Source organism: Crocodylus porosus, unplaced genomic scaffold (assembly GCF_001723895.1).
Source record: "Crocodylus porosus isolate Cpor-Errol unplaced genomic scaffold, CroPor_comp1, whole genome shotgun sequence".
In the NCBI taxonomy this organism is placed as follows: domain Eukaryota; kingdom Metazoa; phylum Chordata; order Crocodylia; family Crocodylidae; genus Crocodylus; species Crocodylus porosus.
The window spans coordinates 14,150,536-14,174,016 of NW_017728925.1; the positions used below are offsets into that span (position 1 = coordinate 14,150,536).

General features: G+C 48.9%; 1 protein-coding gene across 3 annotated transcripts in view; it reads left to right on the forward strand.

The window, feature by feature from the left end:
• The first annotated feature begins 11,969 nt into the window (after positions 1-11,969).
• LOC109314000 (retinoic acid receptor RXR-alpha) overlaps positions 11,970-23,481 on the forward strand; it is a 214,891-nt gene continuing 203,379 nt past the window's right edge. For 2 of the 3 annotated variants that reach the window (XM_019540907.1, XM_019540908.1), the window contains exon 1: positions 17,835-18,101. In XM_019540907.1, the coding sequence (XP_019396452.1) occupies positions 18,074-18,101 (28 nt within the window). In that variant the 5' untranslated portion in view covers positions 17,835-18,073. Of the gene's footprint in view, positions 12,021-17,834; positions 18,102-23,481 lie in introns of those variants that run through there. The other variant, XM_019540909.1, reaches the window with a different exon arrangement.

Consider the following 23,481-nt stretch of genomic DNA (forward strand, 5'->3'; position numbering starts at 1 on the left):
GCTTCCCCTTTGCATCGCCTCGTACGCCCGGGAGAAGATCCATATGCCACAGGGTCTGATCCTGTGCAGTGAAGCACCTCCTCTGGGAGGCTAAGCACAGCAACAGAGATAGTCTCTTTGATTTTCAGGAGAGTGAAGATCCACATCAATGGGCGACGGGAGAGCCGGCGGGCTGGAAAGTGACATCAAAACCCAGGAACAGATGCAACTCATCACGTTAATGAGTTTTGCCTTCCCAAAGGCGTCACCCTATTGAGAGCTGGGTGCTTGCTATCCCATGGCAACATCAAGCGAGGAAAAAAAAATGGGCCTTCGCTTTTATTTCATTTTTTTTGTCCTTTACAGGAATCGCAGGCGAACAAAAGACCGGAGCAAATTCATCATTTTTCTCTTTCCCCCACCCCCTCCACCTCCCTTTCTTTCCTTTTATATTTTTTTAAAATAGGGTTAGAACAAGATGGATGGTTCCCCAGGCCCGGGGAATGAGCAGCCAGCGGCGGGCCTGGCGTCTCCGGCATCCCATTAAGTAAAGCTCCAGGAGGAGGACGCTGTGGCGTTATTAAATTTGCCCGGCTCCCCAAGAGACGGCACCCCATCTCCTGGCCTCATCGGCCTGACCTGCCTCGAGGGCCCCATGTCGCCTTTCTTGGCCCAGCTCGTTGGCTCCCGCCAACCTCGGGCTCCGATCCTCGCACCGTGATCACCACCTCCCTTTCTCCTCTCTCTTATCAGCCTTGGAAGAGCCTCCATCAGTTCTTGTCAGCAGAAGCCTATTAGTCACCAGACAGATGACAAGCTTTTGTATGGCTCTGTCAGCTCCTCCCTAGCACAGCCCGGACCCCCTGCGGAAAGGCAAGTGGCTTCCCCATTGCAGCGTGCAGGGGAGGGTTGACGTGGTGGCAGCGGTGGGGCTTTGCCTGGCTTTGGACACTGACCTCCGCCGCTGACCCGCCCCTGACCTGCGGGCCCTAGAGCTGCTTTGCCTGTGACTCCTCTGTAGGGCCGACAAAATGGCAGAGGCCTAAAGAGGAGGGGGGGAAAAAAAAAGTAGGGGAAAAAAAGAAAGAAAGAAAGAAAGCAAAACACCAGGTCCCCCGCCGAGGGGGGATTGTGACAGGCCCACCGGCCGCCGTGGGGACAGATGGCAGCCCGCCCGAGAAGGCCACGAGCGCGGTCCACCCCGCGGCCCCGGGCAGCCACTGCCTCTGGTGGCACAATCGCTATTATTTCTTCTTTAATACTTAACAAGGATTTAAAACCCCTCTGCCGTCCTTGTTTGTCCTCAGCGATAAATTCTGAATAGTTTATAAATTATAGACGCCCCGCCTGTCTCGGGGGGGAAACGGATGGCAGCACCGGGTGGCTGTGGGGTGGGTGTAAATCAGGAATGACTGTGTTGGCAGCCGGTGATTGAAATGGTTTAATGGGGAGCAGAATCTGGCCTGCGGGTCTAGAGACAGCATTGCTGTGGCTGATGGTCATGTTCGTGGCATATGACATGACATGACCAAACTTTTATCACATCTTTAAATAATGCTAATAAAACTGCACAAGCCTAGGTATGCGGATACGCACACAATCACACGTATCTACGCAGGTATGTGGATATGCACACAATCACACGTTTCTACATAGGTACGTGGATACGCACACAATCACAGGTGTATCTACGTAGGTACGTGGATATGCACACAATCACAGGTGTATCTACATCGTCTATGACTGTATGTATATCTGGATCTTGCAGATTTACATGCACAGACACACATATGCATGCTTATATACCCATATATCCATGCAGTAACTCAGACGTAAAGGACGGGACATGAAGAGCTGAGTGCTCAGTTCCCTTTGACTTTTAATTGACAAACAGCTCCATTTCATTTGTGGATATGACTGAATACATGTGGACGTTGCTGGATGAAGCACTCCATATGGGCTAAACTAAAAAAAAAACTAACAGAAGGAACCTTCCTGTCTCATTAAAACTCCTCGCAGAATCACTTTCACAGGAGTTCGAGGCAGCCTGTTACTTCATTTTTCCATGTGTCTGAGGTCAGTATTCACAGGAGTTTTCGGCACGTAATACAGGCCAGAGATGATTATCTTAGCTGACCTAGTGAGAAAAAGTGGCTAGGCTGCAGATAGCTGGCCCAGATGCAATATAAATTCATCCATTTTTCATGTCATATACTCGCATGTTAGAATTATGATGTAATTGGATTTTTGGTGGTCTAAATAAACAGTTTACAGTATGTGTAAGGCTCGTGTCTGTCTGTATGTGTTTACTGTATTTACTGTATGTGCCTCGATGGGAGAATGCTGCCAGTATTCACTGAGGCTATTCACATACCTGCTCATTCTCTTCGGGCGCTATCAACCCACTAGTAACGACTGTTATTAGTAATGTTATGGTCGTGCCTTGAAATCTCACTCAAGGATCAGGGCCTCTTGTGAAAGGCACAGCTCACCGAAGATATAATAGCAGCAAAGGCACTATAAGGAGGCAATAATAATAATAACAATAATAATAATAATAAAGATACTTAGCACTTACACAGCACTTTTCATTGGCATTGTCGATGGGTTTCATAAACATCATTATTATTTACAATAATATTTTATATTTTGTTTAGTACTTACAGAAACCCTGAGGGCTTATATTACCAAGACTTCATTATATTTATAAAATGCACTCCCGCGCATTCATTGACATGCAGTAAAGCATTACCTTGCAGAATGAGACCTAAATTTGTCAACATTAATGGACAAATACATACAGCAATTTAGAAGATTTAATAGGCCAGACATACTCAGCTGGTATCACTGAGGGCGACAGAATGATGCTGATTTACCCCAGAGGGAAGAGTTGGCATGGTTTTATTTGCCACGTTTGCTCACTTGCTCGTTTGCAGGTGTCAGGAATCTGCCAGAGATCATAAACTTTAGTTAAACTGAGTGAGCTCATAGGGGCTGCAAGGCACCACACTCTGTCCATTCACACTGAAGGCAAAGAAATGGGGGGTGATCTGCCTTGAACCAGAGGGCTAATGCAAAAAAAAATTACAACTTCTGATTGTTATAGCACCTACTCTTCAGGGACTAGAGCATGGTTTATGGTCATGGATGAATTCAGTATAACCAGACACCCAGGCAGACACCCGCTCAGAGAACCACAACATTCAATATTGGACCCAGCCCCTAGAGCCTAAACCCCGATTCTTTTCACGAAACAAGTGGAGGGGTGTTTTTTTGGGTTTTTTTCCCCCCCGGCCTTGGCCAATGATTTCTTCTGAGCTCACCTTAGTTGCTGGAAGTTGCATTATTCATTGGAGAAACTTGAGCGACTCGGGCAAGACGAGTAATGAACAAAATTTAAGAAAGCATGTGATAGATGTATGAGAGGACTGGTGGTGCTCTCAGGGGTATGTATATAATTAGGTAGCATAACATACCCAACAGCCTGGAACATCTGGGCCAGTTCAGTCTCTGCAATAATATAATTAGCAGGTGTGCTGCCTGTAGTTAAAATCCTTCGGAAAACTCACAGGGAAAAGTTACCTTTTTAAGTGAAAAGACACTGGCTCTTTATCTAGAGCCCTGTGGATGTTTAAACCTCAGTCCTAAAAGGTCCTTGATACAAGAGGACACCTATGCATGCCCTTGACTTGGAGCACATGAGTTCTCCCCCTGCAGCACAAAGCACTGCACACTTGCAGCCCGTGGCTAAGAGCATTTTTGGATGAAAGTCAAGGTCCTGAGGGCTTAACTCTCTTCAAACTCAATCACAGATGGGAGTGCTCAGCACCCACCAGGATCAGGCCTGGATCACGCGTCAGGTTTTGAATACCGAAGGTATTTCGACTGCCTTATGGAATGGCTGCATGCTATAAACTCCAAATTTAATTTTGAAATCAAAACCATTTGGGAGTTACGAGATGGCTGGAACCACATCTAAACCCACTTGAAATTCATTTCCCTGCTGAGACTTTGTATGCCGGCCAGTCTTCCCCCCCAGCTGAATGTTTAAAGCCACGCTGTACTTATAGACGGCTCGTGTGCACTGCAGCAAATGTTTGGAGATGTGTTTGTCCTTGGGGGAAAAAAAGAAGCGGACAGGAGAAATAAAGTGACCGCGGTTATTATTTTACCATACCCTATCGTAGCAATCAACTAAACCCCTTAAACAACAGAAGCATTCCTGACTCAGAAGACTCTCCCGCAGCCATCAGGAATTGGGTCCTCTTCTAAAATAAAAACTGCAATCTGATCCTGTCACCTTTTCCTCATACAGGCACTCTAGCAATGTATTGTGAATAGTACCATCAGCTTCAAAGACATCCTCATGAGAGCAAAACTTTCAGCCTTCTTGCCCACTTAGAAAGTGCACTTCCATTATAAAGCCAGGGCTGGAGGTTTTTAAGAGGAAATCGAGCACTACTGGCAGCAGAAGGTAGGAAGAACCAGGAGAATATTTCACATGAACAGAAGTCTTGCAAACTAAAAAGCAAAGCTTTGTGAACTGTCTGTGCTCAGTAAGTCCTGCATCCTGCAGATCTCTGTGTGCGTGTGTGCGTGTGTGTGTGTGTGTGTTTTTACCATGGATCATTGAACAAAAAAGGAAAAAAAGGTAACATATTTCCTCAAACGTGGTTGACTGATTCATTGCATTACTGTGACATTCATAACAATGGTATCTAAAACGGCTTGAAACAGGATCAAAAACAGATGCTCCAGAAGGGCCAAGAGAAAATGTTACCTGTGTTGCTCATCAGCACGTAGATCTGACATTTCAGTGCCAAATGCTTCTCAGCGTGCACGAATGCAACTGAAGCCGAATTTGCTTTTACGGAGCAAAACGATTCCAGGCGAGGGTATAGATGTATACAGCTCCTCGGGGAACTAATGTTAGCCTGGGAAGGCTTGGCTCCACGAAGGAGCATGTTCACAGAGACTATCTAATCACACTTCTTCAGTGGCTTCCTATCCAAAGGCCAGGCTTCAAACTTGGCAGTCCACTCTAACTTAATTCTCTGCCACTGATGAAAGAATTTTTTTCCCACCCCCACTCGCATCATGCTTGAAATCAGAGAAAATCTAGATGGGAAGGGAGGCCAACCTCATTCCTTCGGCAGAGATGCATGAAGCTTGATTTGTACAGATTGCTTTCTGGAGCAGAATCACTTGAGATCTTACCCTCGCCTGCTCCACTGTGGGTAGGAATGAACCCAGCGAGTCGGATCCTGCTCTCATTTACTCCGCTGGAGAGGCCGACTATCTCCACTGAAAGGTTGCGGCAGTCAGTGGCGGTGCTGCGGGCACAGGGGAGAGCAGGATCTAGCCCAAACAGACTTTTCTCCCTCCCCCCCTCTATTCTGCCATCTCTTTCGTAATGTTTATCCTGGATTGTCTCATAATTTACACTGGAAATCCATGCAATGTGTCTCTCTTATGGAACTATGCAATGTCAGCACTTGGAGATTTGAAACCCTGGCCGCCTCGTGGGAAGCCGGCCAGCTAAGCAGGGAGATGTGCATGCTGTGAGCAGAATAGGCAGAGCAAAACTTGGGGTGAAGGCCATCCCTCAAAAGCCAAGAGCTCCCCAATCCAGGACCCGCATGCTACCTGCGATGGGATTATAAAGGCAGGTAACAGGCAACCAGATGTTAGCACGTGTGTCGCCGCGGACATTCAGCTTCTCTGCCATCCCCGGTCATATTGTACATCGTGTTGGAATGAGAAACATCCGACTCGCTCGGCTCCCCTTTTCCTTCGCCTTCCTCGGAAAGGGAGATGGGGAAAGCTAATAATGGCTATATACTCACGAAGGGAGTCCTCTCTGAGCCACTTCTCTCCATCCCAGCTGGAGCCTCCTATATAATCAGAGTAGGAAGTGCTGATGGGAGCAGCGTTTTCAGCTATTGACTTTCCTGGGACTACTCTGTTAACAGTTTGCAAGCTCAGCTCTCAGGTGTAACACCCTCACCTTTGGTCTTACGTGGTAGCCACCATCTCGACTGACATGCCAAGGACTGGAGTGAGCTAAAAGTATGGCTAAAATCACGAGCTGCTACAGCTCTCAGGTCAGGGCTGTAACAGACTCCGATCCTTTGGGTGGGGGGCAGAGAGCTGGATTTGTAACACACCCTGTGCTTCTGAGCAAGGCAAGAACCTCTCCTCATCCTCAGCAATTCAGGAGGAATTGTTTCCTTCCTTGCCCCTGGGGAAATCACTTTATGCCCCTAGGGGTATAGGTTGGAGCCGTGTTGGTCTGAGGACATAAGCAGAAGCCGTGTTGGTCTAAGGACATTGGTAGACAAGGTTCTTTGGGTGAATTTGATATCTTTTATTAGACCAACTCAAATAGCTGGAAAAATTCTTCTTTGTAAGCTTTCCGGTATAAATGAAATTTATACCGGAAAGCTTGCAAAGAAGAAATAAATGAAATTTATACCGGAAAGCTTGCAAAGAAGAAATTTTCCAGCTATTTGGGTTGGTCTAATAAAAGATACCAGATATTGAGCCTAAGCACACAATGAGAATGCTCTTTCCTCAGCTTGACAACCTGCATTGCCACCGGTCATTGTCGGCAGTAACACACGTTGATCCGTGACACTTCCCTATTCTGCTAGTCCGCACCCTTCCTTGCAGCTTTAGGAGACGGAGGCATGAAGACGGAGCAACGTCTCCTCCTCCAAGGTCTGACTCTCCCTGCTTCTGACGAGCACCTGGGGCCAGTGGAGCACGCAGAGCTTAGCATGCTCGTAGGATCAAGGGAATCCCCATGTCCACATTTGAAATTCAGGGTCTTTCTTGCATCTGCCAGAGCCCTGGCTCTGTGCCAGCCTGGGCACGTGCACGTCTCATGTCCAGCGAGCTGCACTCAGGGCATGTCCTTGTGCCATGTTGATCCTAAGGGACGTGAGCACAAAAGATCAGAACAGGCCTCCAAATGCGGTTAGTTCGGCCGCTGCCAGCACTACCTCCTGGCAAGGCTGATCCCTTCCCCAGCCAGAGAACAGAGCATTATCTGGTGTTTTTGCAATGGCAATACAAGGGTCCACTGAAGAAGAGTCAGCTCAGCCACCAAAATGTGGGCCTGCTTCACATGGCCCCCTACACCAAAATTTAAAAGTGACTACTTGAAATGAGTGAAGTTCCAGGGAATTTGGGTTTCTAGGGTGTCACTCCTGGACAAAGGGCTCTCTACTTCTAGCTGCTTGTCACATTTGGGCTCTATTGTCAGCTGGTCCATAAGTGCCATTGGAATAAACAAGATTCACAGTAATATTTAATCATGAAGAGTTGACAAAAAAGCACAGATGGAGAAAACTAGACCGGAAGAGAGAGCAAAATATACATGCCAACCACAAACGCAGAAAGAAGACGAGAATGATCATAGCAAGTGGAGATGCCAATAGCCACCAGGAACCCATTATGTTACGCAAGGGGGAAGAGACACCCCCTCCTGTGAAGCGTATTAATTTTAGGTGAAAAAAAGAAATCCAATTTGGAGCTGAAAGTTGTTACAGTCTCCATCAGATGTGAGAGTCCCACATTGCATTTGTTGGTGGGTCGGTGCTTGCTGCACAACTTGCCATGGACAAATCACAGTGCCACCGTTGCACGTCTCATCTTTCAGACCTTGTATCCTTATTTCATTGCCCTTCCCTTGATCCAAGTCCCCAGCTTCTCTCCATAATTTTGTCACTTGCTGCAACTTGAAGCAAGTCACCGCTTAATCCAAGCCTGCCAAAGAAGTGGATTGCCATGTAAAAATTGCCTCCGATTGATTTTTAAAGCCACTGTGAATTAGAAACAGGTGAGGATCACCTGCTGGGGCAAAAAGGAGCTGTGGCGATTGACAGAATAGTGATGCCGATATTCCTTTGGAGCATCCAAATAATTGAACCAAATGCACTAATGAGAAGAACTGACTCTAGTTTGCTTTGCTCATTCAAGTCCATTCCTTTTTATACGGCATCATCATACAAACCATCTTGCGGCCGCTTTGCTTGGAGAGAGGAATAATGAGAGATACAATGCTTGGGTGGAACTGCAGGCTGTGAAAATTATCCTCCATACCCACTCTCAGGCAGTGGCTGGAGGAAAGAAGAGGGACAGAGTTCGTACCTTGAGGGTTAGATTTCTTTAAATCAGCAGGAAATCACAATGATTTTTTTCCCTCCTTTTTCAGATTAAAAAAAAAAATAATATCCCTAGGTTTGACTTCTACCTTCTCTGTAACTCGACTGAAGGCAATTGTAATCGCATGCTGGTTTTATAGCAGCGTAATTCTTGTCTCACACTGGTTTTATACTGGTGCAATTCCACTTATTTCAACGGAGTTAACGCCTGATTTATGCTAGTGCAAATGACAGGAGAAGAAGTCCCGTTGTCTTCAGTGGGGTTACTTCTGGGTTGCACCCGGTAGCATAAGATGGGAATCAATTGACTGAAGTACCACTAACGTAAAAGCGGCGTGAAATTGCAATTAGGCCTTAAATATAGGCTCACCATCTTTTATGAAACGTCCCATGTTTATGAAACAAAGCATGACATGCATGGCCTTGGGCAAGGATTCAGGACAGCCCCATGCCCAGTTTTGTCACGGGACTTTCCTGGACAGGGCTGGGACTCAGTTCTGGTGTGCTTTTCGGGGAAGTATTATTCTATCCTTCCTAGCTGCTTTGAATTCAGAGAGACCCACTTGTTCATTTTTTAAAACAAGCCCCCCTGGTATCTTTCTAAATCTGTAGACATCTCTGTCACCTTCCGCCCCAGTTCTGCCTCCTAAGAATCTGTTGCTTTGCATTAAATTGAAATATATGTCCTGTTTGCTTTAAAATATTAACATGTAACCTTTGCAAATGAAATCCCTTAGCAAGTGATAGTCCTGCCTGCAAGATAGCATGACACAAGGAAGGAGAGAGGAGGAGAGATCAGCAGTGGGGCTGCGCGTTTCAGGATTAGGTTACAACTGGGGCCCTTTCCAAGGCTCTTGTCATGTAATTCTGGTTCATTTATTTCCTACGGCCATGTACTTGAGGGCTGAGCTGTTCTTTGTCCTGGTTTGCTTGGTGGCTATATCATTTCTTTGGTTTATCCTCTGTGATGGGATCAGGGGCGTAACAGGCAATGTGGTGCCTGGCTCATAGACTCCCCCCTCATAGCAGCAATATCCTCAACATTGTGAGTTAAACCCTGCAGTCCTTGTTCTCCTACCCAATCTCTGACACACAGGTGCTATCAAAAGCAACTCCACTGACGTCAGTGAAATGACTCTGTCTTTCTATTAGTGCGATTGCCATTGGCTTTCATTGGAACCTGTGCTCCTAAACCCCTTAGACATGTCCAGAAATCCCACCGCTAAGCATGAAACGTGTCCTTAGTTTGGACTTTGTGTTTATAGAGGCCAAAGTCCCATCAAAACCAATGGGGCTATGCTATTAGGGAGAGTAGTATCATGTGTGCCCAAGACTTTTGGAGATACCCTGGGAAAATGATTGCATATGTATACAGAAAATAATTGCCAGCATGATTTGTAGGACTGCTACAAATCACTAATGTGATTTGTAGGACTGCATCCCAAATCACTAATCAGGGTCACAGCTCTGTTATGATGGGCATTGCGCACCCATAGAGCAGAAACAGGTTTTGCACCCAAGACCTTTCCAAGAGTGGGAAGAAAGGGAGCGTGGTACAAATGGGACAGTGAGGTGACTTGGTCCACAAGCTGGGACTTCCCTCACTCCAGCCTCGCAAGAAAGGAGATGTTTTCTCGGTGGGACGCAGCTACGCCCCAAAGAGGCATCTAGGTCAGTGGAGGTCTCCCTTGGCGCTTGCTCTCGCTCCTACCCTTTACATTTTTAAAGAGCGACTGACTGAATAAAAATGACCTCCTGAAATCTCCCAGGGCTTCGCTGCTGTTGTTCCAAGCAGTCTTTCAGCCCAGCCCCTCCAACCGGTTTACATGCAAGAGCAGCGTCCTTCTCCCGGCGAGGTGCCTTCAGCCCAGCCAGACTGAGTTCCCCATGCAGAGAGGAGCCCCCTATTAATAAGAAAAGCAAGAGCCTGTTGTAATTAATGACTGAGCAATTCGTCAGACATTCATGGATCCTAGTGGTTTTCCAGACGGACCTCTAACTTCCTTGCAGGAAAGGCTGGGAACAGAGATGTGGGCAGGATGGGCAGCTGGGGGAGGACTAATAGCAAGGGCTGGGTTTTCAAGACAGCCAGCAGAGTTTCATTGCTGCTAGTGGTACCTGCTGCCCCTTGCAGAGATCTCCAGCCACTGACTCCCACCTGGGCCCATTTTGAAGACAGTCCCACCGGGATGTGTAGATTTGCCTGAAAGCTGCTTCGCCGGACAGGACAGCCGGGTTTCCGGAAGGGAAATGTCAGGGGCATGAAACACAGCCTGGCAACCCAGAGGCAAGGTGGGTGGCTGCTCTGCCCTTTTGGACGCCTCTGCAAGGCTATAGATGGTAATATTGGCAGGGTGCAAATATCATGAGATCCGTGTAATCTCAGCTCCTCTCTCCTTTGCCCTTCTCCACTCTGGACCACGTGGGGCTGGCACAGATCTCGCCCGGCAACATGAAGGGTTGGGAGACATCATCTACACACCTGCTTACACCCGGGCAAATTTCCTCTCCGACGGGGAGTTGCAACGGGAACAGGACCCCCTGACGCCCACTCCTCTCATCTGTGCACGTCTGCCCCAGAGCCGGGTTGGACTGGGGGTAAGCAGCCCACTCCCCTCTTATGCTGGGGGCTGTTTAAGCCCAGATGGACAGACCTCCTTAGGTTTTGCATTGCTCCCTGAGACAGATCCTTCCCTCCCCTTTGTTGTGTGTGACCCAGACAACTCGCCTGCCCACTCAACACCTTGTCGCCCACATCCACTCACAACTGCACAAAGGTAACCTCTCTATAACCTTGCCCACACACTTCCTTGCCAGGGAGGGAAGTCCTCGGAGATCTTCTGTGCTTTTGCAAACTTTGTGCAGCCAGCTGCAGTCACGCTGAGAGGGGCTGCTCAGCTGGGATGCCACAAACTGACATCAGCAGAATAAAATATGACCCTGGCAGTAATCTGATAGAACTTGATGGCAACGTGTGTATGTGTGTGGTGGGGGGGAGAAGAGCCTTTTGAAAGTATAGTTTCTTTCAATGCATTGCTGGGAAGACCATTAGGCAAACCACTAGATTATTTTTCACATTCTTCAGTGCAAAACTACTGCATTTTATGACCACTATCAATAACAGCTATCATATTACTAATGCTACAGTTGCCACATATATAATATTTAAATCACATTTGCGGCTGACAGAGACCTATGGATAGTCTCAATCCCAACAGGCTATTACGGTTCATATCATGTCTGTCATATAAATATTATGAATCATTTCCCACTATCTTTATAGGGGCTGCATTGACATCGTTGAAAAAGGCTATGGGTTCTGCTGAATACTGGCTGCATATTTATATACACCTTATGTATATGTATGTGTATGGGGAGAGATTTATACAACAATCGTTGGTAATAAATGCCCCCGATAAAGCATATTATCTTCACACTTCATTTGCAAAGTGTTTCGTATGCAGAGAGGAGGAAAAGGCTGGAAGAGAAAGCAACAGTGAAGCAGGCTGGGGCAAATGCTCAGCGGGTATGTCTCAGTGTAGCTTGATTGACTTCCTTTCCAATAAGCAAATTAACACCAGCTGAGGTTCAGGCCTTGTTGCAGGATCTGCTAGTGAAACAAGGGGTTCGGACATCACAGGATCAGGTCTTCTGGCGCAGTGAATTAACGTTGCTTCATTGGCCTGGCCGATTTACCCCCGCTGATGAGCTGGGAAAGCGATGCCCCAAATGCTTTCCCCAGAAGGCTGAGGGAAGCTGATGTTTCCAGCATCACATTCAGGTTTTGGTGAGTGAGCATTCCTTTCTCTCCAGATGGGTGACGTCTGGCGTGGACAATCAGACCTAGAGATGGATCCCCAGCTCTTGTAAGAGGTAGGAACAGATCGGGCTCATGTTGACTCCCAATCTTTTTGCAAGGTTGTCCAAGCAAGTGATTGTCAGTTAGCTAATCTGCACAGCTCCCACTCCTGCTAGAGTCGTGTCAGCCTGGTTTTACCGGGGAGAGGAACCCGGATGCAGAAGTTAGGAGACTTATCTGAGGCCATCCTGTCCCCAACCAGGAGCCCTGACTCCCCAGATCTGTTTGAACCCTTTGACCATCGAGGAATAGACAGACAAGGACAAATGCCTCTTTATAGCTTCGAGGTTATAATAAAGACTATAACCATCATTTGACATCCCACGCTCAGCAGCTACCATTCAGCACAATGCCTCTCGCATTGCCTTGTTCTTCAGACCGAACTGTTTCCAAAACGGAGGAGAGCGCAGTGTCTCTGCCCATGTCCATCGTGGGAATGTGGTTCCCAGAGTCAGACAGATCAAATTAATCATGTACATTTTGCTTTCTAAACAAACATCGTCTGCCTGTTAAATGGTTCTGGGAAAAAAACAAGACGATAACTTTGAATCTAGGAGGCTTATGGAAATGACTTTAAGATGGTTGCTTGCTTTCTTCTTCTTTTTTTTTCCTTTCGCATTAACAACACCTCTTATAGGAACCAGACACTGGATTTAGTAGACATCAGAGTTTATTAGTATCATTTATTACTGGTATTACATACAGCCTAGACACTCCAGCTAGCTAATATCCAGGGACTGCGCTGGGTGCTGTGCAGACAGACAGTGTGATAAATGCCGTGCCTTGGAGACCCTACCCCTTAGATAAGACAGAAAATGTGGGGGAAGGCAAGCAGATGTTCTAGATACGGCACCCCAGCACAGCTGGTACTTTGCTGTACTGCATGGGTCTAAGGGGTCTAGAAAGAAGGATGCAATGGACTGATGGAAGCCCATTCAGTTTGATAACTGGGGTCTGCTACAAGTGCGAGGGTCTCTGGGGTACCTTTTGTTGCTGAAGGTTAATTGGAGGAGTTTCTAGATACCTTCTGTTTTTCTGGACAGAATAATGGGGTCCATTTTAAAGGCAATGGGACCAACTCTGGGCAAAGGCCTTTACAACCCCATTACCTTCTGCGGGACAACAAGGATCTAGTTGCAGATGAGATCTGGACTGGTGGCTGGAAATGCCCTGATGGTAGCTACAGATGAAAGCTGCTTGGGGGGCCTCTGTCGAAAGGCAGTCATCTCACTGTCTGCTGCGTTTTGTTTCTGGGTCGTTTGTAGAGCTCTACACCTTCGAGCAGTACTGGTCTTGCCTCGGCAAGGTATTTGCCCCATTGTGATGAGAAGAAACCAGAAGGATGCCTTTCCGAGCACAGTTTACCTTGGGCAGCTATGGCAGAGGGCCAGTTCTAGCAACCCAGCAAATTCTGCCCTCATCTTGATGAGTACTACCCCACAGAAATCTTTGAAACCAGAATAATTTCCATAAATGAGACGACCCCACACCAGGTTCTTCCCAGGGAGACTTTATATATTTGTTCTCTCTTTTGCTGCTTTTTTCCCCGCAGGGAGAGCCAGCTTGTCACCAGGACGTAGGACAGGGTAGAACGACCCCAGGTTCTGATTTTGCTCCGACAGGGTTATAGATTAGTTCGCCTCCATCCTGCTAAGGAAAATACCATCTTTTCTCATGTTCAAGACACCCGAGCGTCTTGCACTGTTCAAAGCCACCTGATTGATCTGGACACCCAATCCCTCTTTTGAATTTTACCCTAAATATCAAGAACATAGAGAGAGGCAAGAGAGCAGAGAGTTTGTGCCAGGTAGGGTTGCATCTACTGATCCCGTCCTCAGCCATTGCAAGGTTTCGCAGCTAAGCACAGCGGGAGAATGCATTTCCCTCACTTTGTTGGTGAACAAGATGTTCCTAACCATAAGCAAAGAGCCACTGTAGGAGCTGTTATTCTGCGGTATGTGATCCTTGCGGCTTCTGACGTTCGAGTTATTTAGGAGAGAGCCAAGAAGGGGCAAAGATAGCAAGCAGTGCCGGCCGTATGTGAGAGGCCAGCTTCCTCTTGCGCCCTGTCAGAGCATCGAGACGCCCCAGCGCCAAGCAGACGTACAAGCCAAAGACCTAGAAAAGCGAGCTTATTTTTTAAATTATTTTAGAAAAGTGAGCTTATTTTTTAAATTATTTAAGTCCTCCCCTAAGAAATACAAAGCCAGAGTTCAGTGTGGTGCGCAGGGACCTGGTGGAGCTTATTAAAGTAATAGGCACATTAAAATTCACAGGTGAGGGTTAAAAAAAAAAGGTCTGTAACTAGAGAAATATCCCCGATACCTTCTGGCATCCTAGAGAGATGCAAATACAGGGACCTCATCCAGCTGTCTCATTCAGGGGCCAAAGTCCCATTGCCTGCTCTGGGAGTTTCACCCGAGTAAAACGTGCAGGATTAGGCCTGTGCTCGTCACTGCAATTAACATTTGGATCCACATTTAACACGAATTCTTACAGGCTGGTTAGGGAGAAATTTAATTTGATCTTAACAGCTTGGCAGGAGGGGAGCGTGAAATACACGAGTTACGGTAGTTCCATATTTTCTAGCCTGCGAAGGTGTATTTTCGGTAGGGAGTCTAATGATCCGTGTACATTGTGTGTGTGCATATGCTCTCTGCTTTGGGATGAAGTTTGGGACCGGATCCTCAGCTGCTGTGTGATGGTGATGAATCTTACTGATGCCAGCCAATGGTTTGGCCCATTATTCCCGCTTTGTCCCTCCATCCATCTACACGGACACATGCAAATTCACACTGGTTCAGATTTCTCTTTCTCTTGCATCGCCGTGACCCCTTTTGACTGGAATGGTGCTTTCAGCGAAAGGGAAATTTGAATCTATCTGTAGTCACACACATTTTCCTTCATCGCTCCAAAGAAGGCCAGGGGTTCATTGGCCATATAAATTAGTTTAACCCTTGTTATATTAGTGCATGGAGACACAATTGATTATAACTTACTTCAGATTTATTTAAATTGATCTCTGCTTTTGCATGGCTGGGTGTTGAACACATGCACATGCTTAATCACTGACTTTCCAACAGCCGCCAGCAGACAGAGGCATTGAACTTGAGTTTCTCTAACACCCTACCACCCATTTATAATTTTTTTCCCAGGAGTTAAAATAACTCAGCCATAAAAAACTGACTTGGAGATGAAACTTGGCATGCAAAGTCCCAGCCCGGGAGCAAATGAAGTTACTGGTTATAAACACACACGTACCAAAATCTGTTTGGGCATGCTTAAATTACAGGAGCAGAGGATAAAAAGGATTGAGGTACTTGACTTTGCTTTAACTTCTGAATGAGTGTCACTTTGCAGCTGTTTGCTTCTGACATGGAAGGGGGCCTGTTGGTATTTTTAATTCCTGCTGTAATTAAAGCTGATGAATTGTAAGGTGTTGCTATTACTTGTTGGGCAGGAGAAGGAGGGGGAGGATGTTCTTCTAGAGCTGTCTGGGTGGGGATGCTGCTGGGGTTCGGCAGGTCTCTGCCCCATATGTGACTGCATGGCTGTGATTTCAACCCCCACCCTACTCTGCACAGAGGGGGGGCAAGTCCCTGCCCTGGACACAAGCCCACTGGAGACTTTGCTGGACTTGTAAATTAACTTGGCCCTTCCTTATCCTGACTTAGAGAGACTCAAATACCACAATGATGGGCACAGGGTAGACGGACAGAAAGCAGGGTGCCAAGGGTGATAGGCAGGTGGACAGGCAGTGGCACCACCCACAGCAGTGAAAATGGTTTGTAGTCTGGGGCACATGCCTAATGAGGAGAGGCTGAGGGGACTGAATTTATTTCGTTTTAGTGGGAAGAAGAGAAGATTGAGGCTGGATTTAATAGCAGCCTTCAGCTCCCTGCAGGGGGTTGCAAAGAGGATGGAGCTGGACTGGTCTTGGTGGGGACAGGCGACAGGACAAGGAGCAATGGGCTCAAGCTGCAGCAAGGAAAGTTGAGGTTGGATATTAGCAAAAACTTGCTCACCAGGAGGGAGGTGAAGCACTGGGCCAGGCTACTTGGAGAGGTGGTGGACTCTCCATCCTTGGAGGTTTTTAAGGCCCAGCTCAACAAAGCCCTGGCTGGGATGATGTAGTTGGGGCTGGTCCTGCTTGGAGCAGGGGGTTGGAGTAGATGTGGCCTCCTGAGATCCCTTCCAATCTTCATTTTCTATGATTTTATGACTTGTATATTAAGCAAATTTTCCTCACCGAGCGAGGGCTGGATCATACGGTCCTTCCCACACAGAGCCTCCCTCCTCTGAGTACTCTCCTCTGTTGCACGAAAACTGGGCAGGTGGGTTGGGGGTCCTGGATTCAGATCTCTGTGGTGCTTTCACAGACCACGTCCCACCCAACGCATCGGTGTGAGTGTGCCTGAGTTCAGACAAAGCAGCTGTTCTCTGTCATTTTGGGCTTTGTGTGCTCTCATGTCACTCATTGCATGCCTGTGTCCCCACAGCCTGCGAGTGATTGCAGCCCCTGGAATAAGCCTACTTGGTATACGCTCTGTGGCCCTCCGTGGAAGGGGTCAGTATGATATTTAACACGCATAACGCAGAGCAAAGTGCTTTTGGTCCATCCAGCCGCTCATACATGTGCTGGAAGGGCTGAGCATCCTTTCTGGGAGCTGGCTAGCAGGCGCACGGCGCAGACACAGTTAAAAGCAGAGGGGAGTTTGCACCTGAAAGGCTGTGACAGTGGCACGTGGGTATGTGAGTTCTCAGCTAAACCGCACGCCCCTGCAAACAGTTATTGACTTGTATATGGTTTACAGGAAATGAAATAAACTGTTTTCAAAGAGCAGTTGGATTTTGCCCAAAACTGAAACCCCTTAGAGATCGAATTCACAGGCTGGCAGGACCTGGTGCCTTCCTTCGCTTCAAGCTTCATGGCTTGCGTTGGGACGTCAGCAGGGTTTCTAGTGTGTGCGTGCATATCTATAACCACTGGACGGACAACGCAGGGTGTCTTATCTACTTCTGCACCCATTGTTTTTCCCTGTAAGGCTGAGAGTTTTCCAAAACTTCCTGACAAACAGGAAAGCCCTGCATTCCCACGAGCATGCAATGCCTTGATGGGCACTCGTGCCCTTCGCTCGCGTGAGTTGTCCCACCGAAATAGTGGCGCCATGCCGGTGAGGTCCAGGGGGAAAGACGGGCTCAGGCATTACAAACTGGGCCTCTGGGCTTGATGGGCTGGGGGGGTCACAGGTGGGCAGATAAGATGCCAACCCCATCCCTCGCTAGCTGCTGGCTCCGGACCCGGGCGGACAGTCATCACCCCGGCTGGACGACGGGGCTTGAGACGACCTGACTGCAAACTGGACGGGACTGCCTGATACCCTTGCAACCGGCCCCCATCTGCTCCTGTCCCGCGCGCCTGCCCTGGCGCTTAGGTCTCTAACTGGACAGAGGGGTCTGCGATCTTGGCCCCTCGCCCACCTTTTCCCTTGATAATCTTCTCCTTTATCCTTTCCCTAATCCTTTCTTCACATCTGCAGGGCGCGCCGCCCGCCTGGGCCGCTGCCTGCTGTCCTGGGGCTTGTCGGGAGCCTGAGCCATGCCAGCGGCATCCTCGGGGGGATGCCCACCCCGCCGCCACCCCCGTGCCAGGCCAGAGGGGACCAGGCGGGGCCGCGGCCCCTTTCCCGGGGCTGGGGGCAGGGGCAGCTGTCGCTGCTGGCGGGTTGGCCGTCCCGCTCCCCCCTGCCGGGGTCCCCTTTGCATTTCAGCTCCTGTAGTTGGCATAGAGAGCCGCACAGACACAAGTACTTTAGTTACATTGTTGGGCGAGTTTGAAACAACTCCCTCTGCCTTGGCCTTCCACGCATTGTCACTGGATTTTCTAGGCGCGTGTGTCCTGCTCTCTTCCCCCTTTGCCTTTTGCTTTCCAGCTCTTGCTTCTGATCCTTTCTTCTTTTATTTTTTCCTCTCTCTCTCTTTTTTTTTTTTTTGCTTTGATTTCTCCCTCCCCCTTTTGGGCTTCCCCATTGTCCCCCCAGCCTCTGGCATGAGTTAAACACCAGCGATGGACACCAAACATTTCCTGCCACTGGGTGAGTCGCTTTGTAAAGCTTTCCTTGATTTATTTTTTAATTTCTGGAATTTTATTTCTTGATATTTGGTTATTTTTCCTTGATTTTTCTTTTTTTTTTTGGCGTCGATCCCCCTGCCAATCTGGGGGCGAAGGGGAAGGGGGAAGTGCTGGGTTTGGGGGTGCAGCAGCCCCGGGGCAGGGAGCAGCTGGGAGTTGGTGGCAGTTTCCTGGCTGGACGGAGCAGGGCAGCGGAGGGGGGGACTTTCTTCCAGCCTCCCGGCTTTGCCTGCATTTGTAGTGAGCTGCACTGGGTTTTGCAAGCTGGGAATCCCGGATTATGCTGCTGCCCAGCTGGGGAGGGTGGACAGGAGCAGGGGGGAGAGTTGTGGGGGCTTTTATGTCTTTACTGATTCCAGGGAGGGGGTGGGAGAAAGTGCTGCTGGGGGTGGAGGGGAAGGCGGGCAGAAGCGGAGCAGAGCCGGCGGAGAAGGGAGAGCAGGGAAGCCGTCTGGAGAAGTGGGGCTGAGACTCAGCTCCAAGGTGCCTGGCTGGAGGCGAGCGCACAAGACACGGCCGCAGCGGCTCTGTGTTGCGCTGGCTTTGCATGTGTCATGATGTCCCCCTGGGACATTTCATTTTTCCCTCCCCCCTTGTCTTTAGTGATGGGGTTGGTCCCCTCCTTTCTTTTTTCCGCCCCCCCCGGTACTTTCCCCCCTTTCGCCCTCCCCGCTGCCTCTGGAGGCATTTCCAGTGTGCAGTCTGGCAGAGATAAATGTAATCGGTAAGGTTAAAGGTGCCCGCGTCGTACGCCTTGACAGCAAAGCTGGGATCTGGAAGGTGGATGGACGGCGGGGGCATCCGCCTTGGTTTTTGCTGGCTGCCAGGAGCGCTCCGCACCTGACGGCCTGGCCTGGTTTTGATTGATTTACTTATTTTGCAGCGTCTTTTAAATGTATTTCCAGCTGGAGGTTGCCAGCGTCTCGGGGACCGAGTCAAGTCTTGGCTTGTCAGGCTAAAGGCCGCCCCGCGTCTCCGTTTCAGCACAAGCGTGGCGGCTTTGCACTTTTCCCAGAGTGCAGCATTTGGAAAAAAAAAAAGGAAAAAGAAAAAGTTAGCTACAACTCACCTCAACTCCAGCCCTCCTCTGCTGGCAAGTTGTCCCAGGGTATTCACGGGATGCCAGGGCTCGCCAGGCATCTGACGTGAACTGCAGCACCACGCGTTGAGATGAGCGTGGTAGTCCAAATCTGATTTTTTTGGGTGGCTGCGATGGGCGCGCTCTGCATTGCTTACTATCACACTATTACATGTAATGCAAGTTTCTGTTCATTTACTGCCAAATACCAAGAAGCAAGGGGAAAAAACACAGGGCACGGGAATTTTGGAGACTGGAATCAGCCGGGCCAGGGCTCCGCGAAGGCCCTCTAGACACGCTGCTGCATTGCTAAAAACCATTGCATTTTTATTGTGACTCTCTCTTGATTTTGTCGGGAGATAAAAATGCCGCTGGGCTGACGTTACTGTGCTGGGTGGCACCGTCTCTTCTGCAGCTCGGCACCCAGAAAAATCTCACCCTGCGTTCACTCAGACTGATTCATTTTGGGGCAGGTCAAATGAAACCATACAGAAAAGCCTTTTCCGCTGATACCACGGCACTATCTTTACACCCGTACCTTCATTTTATTTGCGGCTTGGTATGTTATTTATATTTCCTTTGATCCTCCTGGTGAAGACAAAGTCGAAACTGCTTTTGCTTTCCGTGGGGTCATAAATCTGTATAAATGTTTTTGGTGGTACCGGAGAGGTTTTTATAGTTGAGAACTGCATGTACTCACTACATGTTTTGGTATTAGTCCTTGATTTGAATTTTGGGGGAGGGTGGGGGAAGCAGGCTGGTGATTTGTGTTGGGATTTTTATTTTGCACACGACAAACAGGTGATGTATAAACCCGCGGGGGGAAAAGTAGGATAATTTGCCGCTGCGGGCATTGGCGACACACTTGTCAGCAGAGCAGGGAGGGTCGGCCTCGTCGGACATTGGAAGGAAATCGCAGCACGAGCTCAATGAGGCAAAAGGGGGAAATAAAAGCAAGCCCTTATTGTTTGCTGGAGGATTTAGCTGCTCTCTGGAGCTGTTTCACACGCGTGAGCGATGCTACGTGCGGATGCAAGAGATTTCCAAGCTTGATTGGGGGGGGGCGTTTTGTCACCCCCCTTTAGAAAAAAACTGCGGTATTTGCAGGATAGCAGAGAGCGTCACGGGTCTTGGACTGGCTCCCTTTATGGACAGCGGCCTGAATTCCCAAAAAAAGGGGCTTAGGAAAAAAAGGGGGAGAAACCTCCCCAAGTCTTTGCAGAGCGTCTGGCCGGGCCGCGCGGGCGTCTGTCGTTATTGGAGGTCTGATTGGTACGAAGGAGGGGAAAGTGACTGACTTCTAACCGCGGAGCACGAGAGCGTTTTGGCAACTCGAGCGATGGCCGGGGAAGCTGGCAGTTGCAATCGAGGGTGAATTATGGAAAATCAGATCGTGCAGTTCCTGTATTCCCTGCAAACCAGTAGGGACCTCAGTTGGATGCTTGCAGGCTGGGAAAAGGCCAAATTCATGTCTCAGTTACTGTGTAGCTCCATCGAAATCTCGCCGGGACTGACTTTGGCCTAAAGAGGATAAGTAAAGGCTTCTGGCCAAATTCTGCCCTTGGTTAGACTTGTATAACCCCACTGATGTCACAGGAATACATGAGGCCGGAGCTAGGTTCTTTAAATACTGTGATTTAATTTCTCTCTCCGGTCCGGGGAGCTGAAGGGACGCATCAGGAAGAAACTTCAGGGAGTCCAAAGCGTGCGGCGGGATCTTCTAACCATCCTGAAGCTCTCCGAGTGTGTCTCTCCATTCCCCGTCCCCGCACGGCCTCTTCATATTGGCCTCCGCAGTAGCCGGCCGCGGCTTTTACAGGACATTAAATGACCAGTCACTTGCATAAGCCCCCGGAGGAGAAAACCAAGAGGATGTTATCGTGCACGCTCTCAGAGTCTGGTGGGGCGAGATTACAGATACACGTGCGGCATGAGTTGGGGTTGTGCTAAGATAGGCAGAGTTTGATAAGCAGAATAGAAATGCAAAACGAATCTCTTTTTCTGTTTGGCTTGGTCTGTTCTGCTTGGTGACCACCCCGGTGCCTGCTTTCATCCTCTATGTGTTGATCCCTCGAGCCATCCCAGGTACTCGTAGTTGCTTTTGTGGAACAGGTGCACAGAGGGAGCTCGCACTCGAGTGCCAAACTGTCCGAAGAAAGAAACAGTTAAACAGCGTTTGAGCTGGTCATTAAATCCTAGGCTGCACATTTCCCAGGGTCACCGAGTCAGGCGGTTCATTTGGTGGCGGTGTTCATGAAGTCGCTTTTCCCGACTCAACTGCTCTGCCAGGGACAGTGACAGCTGCTCAGGATGTGGCCTTAGACCTGGCTGTCCCAGAAACTGCAGAATCAAAAGCAGCGAGAAGTAACACGTGAGTTAGGTTTGTTTTGCACGGGATGAGGGTGGGCGAGACGCTGGCAAGGTCAAGCTCAGAGAGCAGCACGCCGACTTCTGGAGGGCATCTGCATCCCTGCCCAGCTGGTCCCAGGTCACAGTGCAGCTGAGCCTGGGCCTTGGGCACAACTTTGTGGCAGGCTGCATTGTACAGGTGCAAAGGTACCTTGGATGAGAGCCGTCAGCCCGACTCGGGTTGGAGACTGGGACGACACAACAGCCCAGTCCTAACTTCAGAGACTCGGGCCTGATAAACAGTGGGAGAAAGATGACAAAAAAAGGATGACCATTTAAAAAGATTTTTTCTGAGCGCTGGAGAAGAGCCAGCTTCACACAACCCGGGGAATTGTTTTTTTCCTTGATTTTCCTTTCTTGGTTTTTTCCTAGTTTCCTCCCTTTCTTTCTTTTTTCTCTCTTTGCCACTAAAAAAGGGCAAAAGAAAAAGAGGAAAGTTAGAAGGGAAAATAGGATATAAGGGGGCGGGGAGGGGAGAATTTAGCTGAGGGGGCAAAAGCCAGGAAACCGATATTTCACCGAATTTTTGTTCTTGTAAAATGCTGTTTTGCTAACGGCAACTAAAATGTGTCATTCTGGATGCCGGTAATTGCTTTTGCGCTTCCCTGTAAACGCCAGGGACTTGAGGTGTCCTCAGCATCTCTGTGAGAGGGCTGCTGAGACATAGGATCAGGTCCTGGAGGAACATGAGAGAGAGATTTTCAGGTTAAAACCCAGGACAGCGCTATTCGAGTGCCTTCTGGCTTTACATATACAAACGGGCCACGCTTGACGCGGGCAAACGGGCCACGCTTGACGCGTGCAAAAGGTTTCCAGCTGGAAAGGTATTTTCCTGATTGTAAGACCCCTGGATCTGGACCGTGATCTCTGCTATAGGCGATGGAGAGAACCGCGCCAGCTCTACGGGTGGCTCTACTCCATATATTTACTCTCTGAGAGCAGGATCTGCACGTCTCTTATTTAGGGCATTTTATTTATGTAAAAGCGAGCGGGAGAGAGAAAGCCGCAGAATGTTAGTTATTCACTGCAAATATTATTATTGGCATTTTGATCCTGTCAAAGCAAAGGAGAATCAAAACATCTCGCTGGAGAAACATACTCCAGCTTTGTCCCACAGACCTTTGAATGCAAAGATAAATATTTTCGAAGAAATGGGTTAAAAAATACTTTTCCTCCGAGTATTGTTTTATGGGAGGAGGGGAGGGCGGATTCCCTTGGGCCGCGGTTCTGCCACCCGTCTGAATTTTTTCACGGCACCGCGAACAAAAATCAACAAACACAAGAAACGGTCGGCGCCGTGCACGTAGCGGGAGGAGAGCAGGTCTCCAGGCTCCGGCGGGTGTCACCACCCCTGAGACCCATGCGGGCGGTGTGGACTTCTCCAAACGTTAGGTTCGTGTTACATCCTTGGGAGGCAGGAGCGGGTTCCTACGCTGGGCACCTCCAGGCGTTCAGTTCGAGGCCGAAAGGTTCTTTGGGGGAGTTGTTGGAGCTTATGGTTAGCCCAAAATTTTGCATGTGTTCTTGGCCTGGAAGTTAGTGAAGATATTATTGACACTCGAGGAGTGGCGAGACACCCCAGCATACGTCAGGGCCCCCCCATGCTGTGCAAACATAGATCTGAGGAACTTGACCAAGGCCACGCAAGTAGGGCAGTGGCGGAGCCAGGAATCCTGACTCCGGTCCTAAGCTGTGCTCGCCTTTTCGGCAGCCAGTATACTTCAAATTGGGCTGAATGAAGCAATGCAGTGGGCGCTGGTTGGTGACCTCGCAGGACTTCTGCTTCCCCGTTCTGTGGCTCCATCGTTGTCGATTCAGCGCATTTCCTGGGCACGGCACCGTGCGTGGCAAGGAG